At 31.7% G+C, this 13,656-nt stretch overlaps 1 protein-coding gene across 5 annotated transcripts in view; it reads left to right on the forward strand.

Moving 5' to 3' along the window:
- LOC126769993 (paxillin) overlaps positions 1-13,656 on the forward strand; it is a 66,179-nt gene that overhangs the window by 41,308 nt on the left and 11,215 nt on the right. For all 5 annotated transcript variants that reach the window (XM_050489088.1, XM_050489086.1, XM_050489084.1 and 2 more), the window contains 2 exons: positions 5,763-6,021; positions 10,023-10,119. In XM_050489088.1, the coding sequence (XP_050345045.1) occupies positions 5,763-6,021; positions 10,023-10,119 (356 nt within the window). The remainder of the gene's footprint in view (positions 1-5,762; positions 6,022-10,022; positions 10,120-13,656) is intronic.

The raw sequence follows: 13,656 nt of genomic DNA on the forward strand, positions 1-13,656 counted from the left end.
TAAAATAATTATAAATAAAGACCACAGATAAAACACATCTTATAGTAAAAACTTGTGATTATGATTGTCAAAGCATGAACATTATTTTATATCCTATTAAGTCTTTAAAAATATAATTATACTTACTCTTTCAATCAATCTTAAAGATTTCGGTTACACTGCACCCTCTCAAACTTTAACTTCATCTAATCGATTTGCAGTGCTATTCTGTAAGAACTCACTTCTTTACTCACCCGTAAAATGTTGGCGACCAACGACTTATCACTTTCTGATATTTCATGACCGTTTTGTGCTGTGACTTCTCGAGTTTGTTCTTAAAGAAAAGTCTTACTGTTCAATATGTTTTATCAAACCAAGACAAATAAATATGGCTATGCTTTCGTGATTAGACAAACGTATTACCCGTTTTTTTAATAATATATCATAAACATATTTAAGGAACTAATTTTAAATTTCGAAACCGTTTGAAATAATATTTCATTGTATTTTTTTATTGTAATTTGTAAATATTGATTATTACCAATGCCACAGAATTAGTCACAGTCTATACAAGGACAATATATTTTCAATTGATTTCCTTCTTTTATAAATATAAACATTTAATATTCTTGGCAATTACTTATAATAAGCTTATATAAGTGTGATATATGTAAGCACATATATCACACTTATAATATTTAGTAATTATAAGTGCTTTGATTATATAATCGGTATAATCCAAACTTTGTAAGATCTTTTTCGAAAAAAATCCTTACTATTTTTTTTTTAATAAATAAATAATGGACAAGTAAATTGCACGATTGTCGATTTAAATCTTTAACGGCTTTACATATAAAAACTGCTTAGCGGCTGATTACTTAACGACTGTTTTACCTCTTCATTTTAGATTTGACATTCGAGAGAACGTCACTGTTTACGTTTTTTTTAAAATGATTGATTAGTGGTAACTACCGTTATTAAAATATTCGATGTTCGTTTTATATTTGCTGTTATTATGCTTTGCTTATGCTATGCTTGTTATTTGTAGTTGAATTATCGTTATGCTATTTTTTTTATAGACTAGGAAGGCGAATGAGCATATGGGCCACCTGATGGTAAGTGGTCACCAACGCCCGTAGACATTGGCATTGTAAGATATGTCAACCATCGCTTACATAGCCAATACGCCACCAACCTTGGGAACTAAGATTTTATGTCGCTTGTGCCTGTAATTACACTGGCTTACTCACCCTTCAAACCGGAACACAACAATACTAAGTAGGTACTGTTTTGCGGTAAAATATCTGATGAGTGGATGGTACCCTACCCAGACAAGCTTTGCACAAAGCCCTAAAACCAGTAAAATTTTCTATCTAAGGATGTAGCCAAGACGACCATCGAGCAAATTCTTTTGTGAGAGCTGTGTCGATGAAATTTATGTTATCTTAAAAATAACCATACCTCCCTTAGCTTCGCGGAATTCCGATGCGACGTGAACTATTACGGCTTTAATTCTCAGTAATATGTATAAGCTGTTTATATTTTATCGAAACTTTTGTCCTATTCAAGTGCCATTTGTTCAGTCATTCTAGCAGTAGTTTTTTCGTTAAGCTTAGATCATTATATTATTTACATTGGAATATTTCATATTACATTTTCAATTTAGCCTAAATATTAATTATTAATTTTCGTACGCGGCTTTGCCTTTGCGTTGTGGGAGGTGTTGTGTATAAAAAAGTAGCCTATGTCCATTCTTGGGCTTCAAACTTGCTTCATAAGAAATTCCATCTAAATCGGTTCAGTGGCTTAGTCGTGAAAGCATAACAGACAGAGCTATTTTCGCATTTATATTATAGATTTATGTATCTAGAAAAACTTTTAACTTGACTTTGTCATCATATATTAGACTTTCGTATTTGTTTGACCATACAAAGACAAATACAGCAAATTCTAGAAAGGTAGCAAGTTTAGATTGATTGAGAAATAGACTTCCCGACTGTAAATTGTAAGTGGGCGTACACTGCGACATACTCGTAGCGTTTACAACAACGGTTACTGTTGTTTTACATTACATTAAATGTCTTATTAAAATAATATTAATCAGAAGTAATTCGTAACTTTCTATCAAGTAATGCCTCAAGCCTCGAAATTTACGATAAATCATTGGAATTCGGGAAAACTAATAATAATTTGTTTAAATGTAGAATTTGTTTGAATCTAGGAACAAAAGTAATATTGATAAATTATTTTATTTGAGTGTCAATATGGCTATCTCATACATTTATTTACTCCATGTAAAAAAATAATTGAATAACTGGTTATGACGGTTAATAAGGAAATAATCTTAACGACAATATTTAAGCACAGATCAAATTCGAATGTCATATTTAATAATATAAAATTAGTAATTACATTTTATTATATTTTGCCTTATTGAATTTTTTTATGCGTTACAAACATAAAAACGTTACACAGTTCATCCAGAGCGCCATAAGTATATGAAATATTTCCTTTCCATTCAGCTCGTACCAAAATATTTACCTTTTTATGTTTTCATCATGTTTAATAATGAAATATTTAATTTTTAAGGCATACAACATTTATTTATATTAAGATATCCTTATTGAATATATGTTAGGGATAGATTGTACATATCGTATCGTCATCATCATCATCATCATCATCATCATATCAGCCGAAAGACGTCCACTGCTGGACAAAGGCCTCCCCCAAGGATTTCCATGTTGGCCGATCTTGCGCTGCCCGCATCGTATTGTACGTAATATATATTCGAAGACGAAAGATATAAGAGATCAAAATTCTTATTGTCCATAACATAAGCTGTGTTATATTTGGCAGTACCTTATGTAATATATAAGTATTGTTTACATCTATATACAAATACACTAGGAAAATGATACATTACAGATGATGCTGAATTTTATATTAAAATTCTATCGTATGGATAACCATAGATGAACTAGTTTTTTATTACCACTATATACAATTATTATTTTGTATTAAATAATTTGTTTAGGAAACAAACGATACAATATGTAATAAATAAAGAAATATTAATAAAACTTACCTACCAACAGTTTCCAATATTCAATTAATACATATTGTATTAAAGACAAATAATAAATAATAGAAGATGCAAAACACAAGTGTATTAATAAAAAGAAATAAATAAGAAAAAGAGAGAAAAAATAAATAAAACATAATTAATAATATAATAATAATAATTAATATACTGGCACATTATTCTCACACGGCCATCTGATCCGAAATTAAGCAGAGCTTGTACTATGGAAACCAGACAACTGATATACTACATATACTACGTTTCTTTTGTAAATACATACTTATATAGATAATTACACCCAGACTCAAGACAAACAGACATGTTCATGCACAAAAACGTCTGTCCTGGATGGGAATCAAACCCATAACCATCGGCGTGAAAGGCAAGTATCTACCAACTACGCCAACCGGCTCGTCAATTTCTACAATTATTTAAAAATAGAGTTGAAATATATATCATTATATGTAGTCTGTTAGTCTAACACATATAAAAATACATATTCAATATACGTAATGTTAATTTAGAATATATATATGTTGAAATATAAATGGTTTTTTACCGTATGCCATGAAAAAGAAACCCAATGAATTTTATGACTAATAAAAATGATAACTTTAAATTTACATCGAATTGGATAGTGATTTGAGGATTTCCAATGTGTATACACAACGCAAGAATAATTATAATAATTAAAAAACAAACACAAAGCATCTACAGTGGATTTTAGAGTTTTTTTATGCTTCATATTTCTATTTACGTTGACTGAGAATTATTACGACGGTGATTGTAGGTATACAATAAAGAAAATGTTTGAATCGTGGGCTTAGCTACACTAAAAGAGTACAGATTTCGCCCAAAATAAATAAGTGGGAAAGAAGCGAAGTGCAATGCGCTGGCATTTTGTACAAAGAATATAGTCTACTTGATTTTTTTTTTTAATTTAAAAGTCCAGTTAATATTTTGATAGAATAGCAATAAATCAATATATAGTAATAAATGTGAATTAAGTAGCCTGTCAATGTCCCATTGCTGGGCTAAGGCCTCCTCTCCCTTTTCTTGAGCATTTGTAGCATCTTCCAGCACGCTGCTCCGATGTGGGTTAGTGGATATACATGCATGTTTGCTCACGATGGTTTTCCTTTACCACTAAGAAAGAGATGAATAATTATAAACACAAATAAAACTCAGTGGTCCTTGCCTGATCATCGGTTAACAGTCAATAAATAATTCCACTAAACTAAAAAGCGCCATCTAGATTGCATTGAAGGAATCATTTAATGTGCCACTACATAGTAACGTTATCATAACGATTTGGAGAGTAGCCAGCGACTGGCAACATTTAATGTAGATGTCGCTAAGCTTTATTAAAACGATCCTGCCGTGCTAACCAATCCTCTATTATTGCCTTAATTATTATTTTGTCCAATCAAGATACGCAGTAAATTTAACAGCCCGTAAATGTCCTGTTTCTTGTTTGAAATCCCTTCTTAAAATTAACTTTAAGATTCGACCACGTTTATTCAATGCGGGGTGGGTCTTGAAAACTCAAAGGTAGTTTAAGTTTGTCAAGCATAGACTAGATATCCAGTATTAGTAAGCTAATCTTATCCATAATTAATATTAAATGCCGACGTCTGTACCTCAATCACTCTATTTTAATAAATTCAGCATATGCACTGATGATGTTGTGGAACAGTACATTATCATTTTATGATGCAAAAAATACACGCCTAACAAGCGTGCCATATATAGTAGACTAGTTTCCGCCCGCGGCTTCGCCTACATGTGAGGAGGGGCACGTGCCCCTCGCGTGGAAATGTTCTTTGCTGTACACCACGTAATGTGAATACATACATCATGAGTTTCATGATGATCGGTTTAGTAGACAAGACGAAAGCGAAACAAAAATGAATTATATTTTAATTGCAAATTTATTAAAGTTATAGTTGTACTTACTTGGAATATACAGTAACAGCCTGTTAATGTCCCACTGCTGGGCTAAGGCCTCCTCTCCCTTTTGAGGAGAAGGTTTGGTGCTTATTCCACCACGCTGCTCCAATGCGGGTTGGTAGAATACACATGTGGCAGCATTTCAATGAAATTAGACACATGCAGGTTTCCTCACGATGGTTTACTTCACCGTCAAGCACGAGATGAATTATAAACACAAATTAAGCACATGAAAATTCAGTGGTGCTTGCCCGGGTTTGAACCCACGATCATCGGTTAAGATTCACGCGTTCGAACCACTGGGCCATCTCGTCATACTTGGATATATTTAGTTTTTTTTTTAATTCATACTATATATAGATCAATTTTTAATTTATTCTATTTAAAGTTCAAAGTTGTAGAATTTCCTGTAGAATATACATTATTTATTCACGACTCTACCGTGTACCTATTACTACTATGAAAAACTACGTTTCTCTATAAAAGCAATACCTCAAGTATTGTGATAATTAAATATTTTGCTATGTGAAAATGAATTATTTGATTTAATGATTTTGTTTAAATAAGAAATTATGAGTCAGAAAAATTAAATTATTTCCATTAAATTTAATAATAATTAAATATCCCGTCGTTCACATAGAACGTATCCATTCAAGTGAAAAGATATAATATGAGTTCTTTTTAATTCAAATTTATCTTCGAATCAGGAAATACATATAATAAACATAAAATATCTCTTTGTCTGCAGCCTACCTACCAAAACACAGCTACAGTTCACGAGAAGCTTGCTCCGGCCAAATACAGCACAAACTACATTCAAGCCCCTGGTTACAGTAGTCATTCCCCTGGGTACAATAATCAGTCCCCTGGACTTACGAGTCAGTCACCTGGCTACGGCAGGACGACGGGCCGTGCCAATTTTTCGGAACTAGATACTCTGTTGGATGACTTGAGCAACGCCAGATATGGAAATTATGCAGAAAAGACCGCGTTTACGGAAAGAAATGGTGAGTGTGAGTTTGTTTATTTTTATCTCTAATCATATTAAGACAAGTTTTTATTTCATTTAGTTATTTTATCATTTTGGAATACAAACTCTCACAACTAACTTTACACCGCGTCAGTGTGACGATATGAATTTTTCTTATACTTACTAAATGACTGACGCCTATTGCTACTCGTAATTAAATTGTGAGTAGCTTACGTTACCCTTACGTTGAAACTGTTAAAAGTATTTAAATGTGTTATAGCAATCGTTACTCATCGCTCAATTATAATACCTGATCTATTTAAACATGAAAGCAATTTAGAGTGCTATAATTCAGGTCATAATCATATTGAATTGATCACATCACAGCCAATAGAATACATTATACGTATTTTTAACTGTTTAAATAAATTATTTTTTAAAAAGTATGTAAATAAAAATAGTAACCACGGAATTGATGATGCGAACGAAGTGAATGTAATTAATACATACTTACTAATTGAATAATTAAGTTTTTACTATTTATATGACATATATTTAACCGTTTATACAAAGCTGCTGTCTTTGGCAAGGCCGACATTTCCCTCCCAGACACTGAAATAGAGCGCCGATTTCATTGCACGTTGTTTAGCTTTTGGATTTATTTACGCCTGCGCCGTTAAATATGCAACAAAATTATCTCAACTTTTTCTACATTAGTCTGAAATAAATATGTATATTTAATGCACTTTTAAATTAAAACCGTGTATTGAAATTGGTCCAATCTTTAAGTCGTTAATAACATAATAAATCATAGTAAATAGTTTTATAAAGTACTGTTATTATTATTAGTTACTACAGCATATAGTCTTAAAAAGCTTTGATTAATTCATGTTTCTATAAATTTGAATAGAAATTAACGATCGAATATAAAGAAATATTAAATATTATATCAAAGTTTATAATAAAACGTGACACTCATTAAACGACCGATCTTAGAATATGGTCGCCGTAACGACATCTGGCACTGAGCTGACAGCGAAATTTCAACACGCGACATTGAAATGTTGTTATGTTCTCGACATAACTATAACTCATGGAAATCCAGACTTAGTAACAATTTAATTGCGTTGAACTATAAAATCATTGTAGCAACTTCAAAAATAATTATTTTATGCCAGTTTTATTTTAGAAGCAGTGTTTGCAAAACAACATGGATCAAATTTTATAGATTTGCTTTTTTCTCTTAATATAGGTAGGTGCACGGGCAGATGGGCCACCTGATGGTAAATGGTCACCACCGCCTTTAGACATTGGTGCCGTAATAAATATTCGCTACTTCTTATATCACAAATGCGCCACCTTGGGAACTAAAATGTTATGTCCCTTTTACACTGGCTTACTCATCCTTCATTATTAGCATTACAAAACATAGAATTAATTATAATCAGTACAGGATAAACCAGTTAATAATTCAATTGTAATCCAAGATCGATATCAAAAAATCCTCTGAAGAGGGTATTATCTTTTCTTTTGTGAATATAACAAAAATAACTGTTTTAGCATTAGTTTCAATTAATTTATTATTTATTAGGAACAATCAATTGACCGGCATTTCGTGTAAAGTATAGATAATCCTTTTTAAGTCTTTTTGGCATCGAATTTTAGTTAAAATTAAAAAAGAAATACGAATTTGTCCGTCATTAGTATACATATTTTCCAAATTGCATAACAAACATTTATGGACTTAGTTATAAATTCTAAATAATTTTAAAACTACTAAATTTATTTACTAAAATTAAAATTAGCCGGTCTTCTCGACCTCGGAATAAAGTCTTTGAACCGCAAGAAGGGTTTAAGAAAGAACAAAGAGGCCGTTAAACAAGAAAAATAAAAATTAAAGAAATATGAATCCCATATTTTTACGATGCTTTTCATGGTTTACGAAGGTTTAATTATGTTTTTAAGGAAACTTGCAATACGCATATGTTTATCAAATGTTCAAACAATTTTCGATTAAAATCCATCACAGTAAGTAGATTTAATAAGTGAAAACATATTAGTCATTAATAAGAACATGTAAAAAATGCGTCACATTCACCTTTTTAGGAAACAAATTCCCAACAGAGTGAACAATAAACACGCATCTGGTTTGCATAAATATTTGTCAACACAGACAGCACAGTAGTCAACTGCAGTGTTACACCAATATGGCTGATATTTTTTCTTTAACGAGTCATTTTTCTATATGGATCATAATAATGTATTTGTAATCTATCCAATATTGTTTTAAACATATGTTAACGTAAAACCGCTCTCCGAAAACTTGGCATTGACTTCAAAAACCGTACTTCTCGTTACCATTTTAATTATCTTTAAAGCGAAACTAATTGTTTACTGTTCTCTTATGTTTTTGACTCAGATTTTAGGTAGGTTTTTTACTAGTCTCCGCCCGAGTATGATAATGTCTCATCTCTCTTCGTATTAAAAGTTAAATTTGAATCGCCCTTATTAAAGTTAATGGGTCCTTTTCAGCCTCGATTTGTAATCATTGTGTGCTAAAACGTTGGGTATAATACTGACATAGGATGGCATCGTTTATTTATATTTCAAAGGCTTATATTTTATTAATTTCTTCCCGCGTGTGAGTGGAGGAGTCAAAGAATTTATGTACCATAATCTTTTTCTGTACCCCAGACAACGTGAATGCTAAATTTCATGATGATTCTCAGCATTAGGTTACAAGATAGCAGATCCTGGATTGAAACCCCAGATCAGGTCATTAGAAAGATATTGGATTTTATATTCTAAAATTCTCAGTGTTACTGAGCCTGGAGTCTAAAAATTAGCAATATTTAGACTACCGTGCCTCGGAAATCACGTAAAGCCGTTGGTCGTACGTCTGAACTCTTTCCTGCCGTATTTAGATACGACAGGAAAGAGTATTTTCATAAACATTTTCATATTCAGATTAGTCTGAATATGAAAGTGATGAAATAGAGGATTCGCTAGTGTTTACGCACTCTCTTGACAATAATCGGTCTAAACCACATTATTTAAAAAAAAATGTTGTCAAAATTAAAAAAAAATATTATTATAACACGTGATAAGTAAATACAAGGCGTTACAAGTACCGCACGATCACACGGAATAAACAATTTAACGATGATGTCAGCTTAATCAACTAACGGCTAATCGTATGCTATCCATAAATAGATTTTGCTTGTAAATTTGCAGCCGCTTGATACCTAATCGATGTTATTATCTTGTGACTCGATTTCTACAAGACTAAACTAATTAAACAAGATTTTGTTGTCTGTTATTCGTAAGTTATATATAATATATAAATGATTTTTCGTAAGGATTTGTATTATTTTGGTTAGGAATCGCAAACAGCCAAACTATAGTTTTTAAATAAAAACGTTATATAAATTTATAAAAAGATGCTGCTGCTTTTACGAACTCTTTTCAAGAGTAATGCAGTTTATTTCACGCCAACACAAACAAAATAGGATAGTAAAACATCGTGGTGTCTGCTACAGCACTCTGAACAAATTATTCTGTTAAGTAACCACTTTGGTTTCTTAATTTGAATACGAGTTAAAAAATCATTAAACTAAATAACAATTATTAAGTTCTCATATCGGTACGTCTCAGATCTATTAATAACGTTAATCTACTACGTAAATAAATTTTAGACAAAATACAACAACTATACTATACCATATTTTTTGGTTTGGTTTTTCGATTTTAAACGACGAATAAACTCCACTGTATATTCTCATTACTTGAATCGTTAAAATTGAATTCATTAGATAAATACATATAACAAGTGGACTATTACACTATCATTATCTCTCATTAATTCATTCATTCATCAGACTCGACTGTTAAGTAATGGGTATTTAATGAAACTATTTGCTAAATCCACCTATTAAAGTTCTTAAGTAAAGTCATGCATAACGAATGTACGTCGTGTATCGCTGTTTAAAATGTTTGGGACAGAATTGTTTATTTAAATACGGTTTTTTTTTGTCACAGATGTATATTCCCGTACGAATGGTGCTACCAGTCCAGCGTCGACGAGACCCACCGTAGACTCATTATTGGATCAACTCAGTACCGACGTGCCCAATGGGTAAGTGTAATCTATATATTATATAAAGACTATGTATGATATAAAGACGAAAGTAAAGAAAAATAACAACAGAAAATGTTATGTGGAAAGATAAATAGTGACTCGTAAATATCCCACTGTTGGGGTACAGGGTTGTGCAAAGAAAAGGTTGGTGTTATGAATTTGGATTTTATTTTACTGCGCTACTTTATAATAAGTTATTACAATTGGCTAGCATATTGATACATACATTCCGACATCCCGGGTTCGAATCCCAAATCGTGCAGATATCTGTTATTGTTTTGTCATTAAAATCACAATAGCAGCCCGGAAGGTGGCAGTGAATAAGTCCAGTGGCTCGGAAAACACCTAAAGCCATTGGAACGGTGCCTGAACCCCTGCCTATCGTATCGAATGTCCTGCGCAGTTGGCTGGTCTCTCTTGAGATTGGTCGCGATTTGCCAGAAAGGCCTTTGTTAAACATACATTATTATTTATTTTAATATAATGTACATGTACATGTACATGTTCACGTTATATTTCTTATCTGCTAGATAAAATATTAACATAATAATAATAACGTTTATGAAAAAAAAAGTTTTTTTATTTGTTTTGTTTAATTATATACAGTAACAGTACAGTAACAGCACAGTAACAGCCTGTTAATGTCCCACTGCTGGGCTAAGGCCTCCTCTCCCTTTTGAGGAGAAGGTTTGGAGCTTATTCCACCACGCTGCTCCAATGCGGGTTGGTAGAATACACATGTGACAGAATTTCAATGAAAATAGACACATGCAGGTTTCCTCACGATGTTTTCCTTCACCGTTAAGCACGAGATGAATTATAAACACAAATTAAGCACATGAAAATTCAGTGGTGCTTGCCCGGGTTTGAACCCGCGATCATCGGTTAAGATTCACGCGTTCTTACCACTAGACCATCTCGGTTTAATTATATACATTATTGTATTGTTACTTTTATATTATTTATATAATGGTTAGAATGCCAATTATATATATTTTTTAAATAATGTGCTTTATATATAAGAGTAAGTTAACGTGGGTTTTAAATTTATTACTTAATAGGTAAATTTTATTAAGTATAGAAACGTTTGTGCAAACAAAATCCTGTAATAACATCTTTAGTAATCCTGTCTATGTTATCTAAAAATACATAAGACCTAATTATCCCAAATTAACTTCAATACTACCTATATTTAGCTTAGAATATAATTTCTAAAATAATAGATCGTAGTGTTTTGTTGTATAAAAACTTATTATTAGCTAGCAGAAACCGCGGCGTCGCCAGCGTAAACTTCAGTTTCATGAAAATCCTTTCAAATCTAGCATTACACAACGCCTGTTGAATTATACATATTATAAAATATCAGGTATCAGCTATAGTCCACAGTAAAAAAAGTTTGTTTTGATTTTTGTAATTCGCAAATAGCCATATTAACTTCAAAGAGGCATTCCGAAATCACAGACTTCAAATTTATTTATTTGTATAGTTAGATTTGTGTTATAGACAAGAATGAGTAAATAATAATAAAAGCAGATATAAATACATTTGAAATATACGAACATTAGAACATAAGGTTACAATAGAACATTTATCAAATATATTTAATAGACCAAATAATTATGACTGACAACGCAAGACTTTTGCCAAAGATGTGTAACGAGGTAAACTTCGATGAAACTCTCGTTGCGTTGACATGTGTTTGAGCGAAAGGACTGCCAACTATATTAAAGTTGGGTAAGGCGAAATAAAACGAAGTCAACTATTTAATAGTGTATTAAGAAATTAGAATGATATCTTTAATATTCAAATCGTCTGGTAAATATGAGAAAGTAAAATCTGACTTGTAGTAATTTTGTTATGCCTTTGAATTATTATGATTAGGCTTTTTTTGAACTATTTTTTTTATAGAATAGGAAGGCGGACGAGTATATGAGTCACCTGATAGTAAGTGATCACCAAACGCCTTTAGACATTGCCGCCAACCTTGGCAACTAAGATTTTATGTCCCTTGTGCCTGTAATTACACTGGCTCACTCACCCTTCAAACTGGAACACAACAATATCAAGTACTGCTGTTTTGCGGTAGAATATCTGATGAGTGGATGATACCTACCCAGAAGAGCTTGCACAAAGCCCTACCACCAGTAATACTATATACTGAAACGACGATGACTCTTTAAAACAATAAACACTATCGATCTAGAATGAATGTTAGTATTGGCTAATTTCATGTAAATTAATTGTCGAGAAATGTTCTCTCGGTAGAATATACATTTTGAAATATATGTTAATTTAATCTTGTAAAATGATAGTACAAAAGTGTTCGCAAGAGACTACTTGAAAATAGTGTATCAATAAAGAATCAAAAAACAATATGAAGCCATATTATAACAGGCTGGTTGTATAAGCGCCAAACCTCTCATGGAGAAAAGGCCTTTCCTTAACTATTTTTAACCGATTAATTTTACATAATTTATTTATAAGGTACGCTAACAATACACATATTTTACACTAATACAAATAAAAAACACGCACTGTTTTTTATGTCTACAATGAATGCACAAAACATTCATACATAGTAACAATTAATATTAATTAATATATAATGGAAAAACAAAACTTAATACCAAAATTATATTTGTAAAGAAAATAACTTTATCAAAATTATTAAAAAAAGAACTTTTTACGAATATATATTTTAATATGTTATTTTATGTCATCATCATCATCATATTCAGCCCACATTAATCCACTGGACATAGGCCTCAAATTTTATAATTTAATTTCACAGGCGCGCAAATTTTATATATAATATTAATAATTATGTGATTAATATCCAAGGTTCTGAATATTTTTTATTAATAATCTCGATTGAAATAAATGCAGTATTAATTACGAAATTAAATTCTAGGCGATATTTTTGGACTACAAATATCCATTTATCTAAATAAGTAAAAATACATGTCTGTACGTTTATCCTCTGTGCGTTCCTAAACCGATTATTCATCCGATCGTGATGAAAATTTGGTGAGTTCGTCTGCGTACGCCCATAAAGGTTCCTGTTGTTTGTTTTTCAATATAAAAGTTTTATTCATGTAATTCTCTTTCTACCAGTGTGAAGTGGGAACGGGTAGCTAGTATTCTATAAGAATAAAAAACTCGAAATCAATTTCACGTGTTTTCCAACATGGTTATGGACAAGTCGATATTGGCGCGTGCTCGAAGCCGTGTGAAAACGTATTTTCGTGGCGTATCCGCAAATAACGCGCTACGTCACACCGGTTTGGTGAAATAATCGCTAGGCGATTGGCCAGCTGTTGAGGGACAGGAAATATGTATTAAGGTAGTGTCAGAATGACTGACTCGAATTGATCGTCTTTTTCAAAATAACTATATAGATTTCACATATTTTCAGATATGCTTTAATTGCGTTTTTTTTATTTATTGTATTAGGTAGGCAGACTGGCAAGTGGGCTACTTGATGTTAAGTGGACAGCACCGCCCATAGATATTGGCTTCGTAAGAAATATTAAT

This window comes from Nymphalis io, chromosome 8 (assembly GCF_905147045.1).
Source record: "Nymphalis io chromosome 8, ilAglIoxx1.1, whole genome shotgun sequence".
Classification (NCBI taxonomy): domain Eukaryota; kingdom Metazoa; phylum Arthropoda; class Insecta; order Lepidoptera; family Nymphalidae; genus Nymphalis; species Nymphalis io.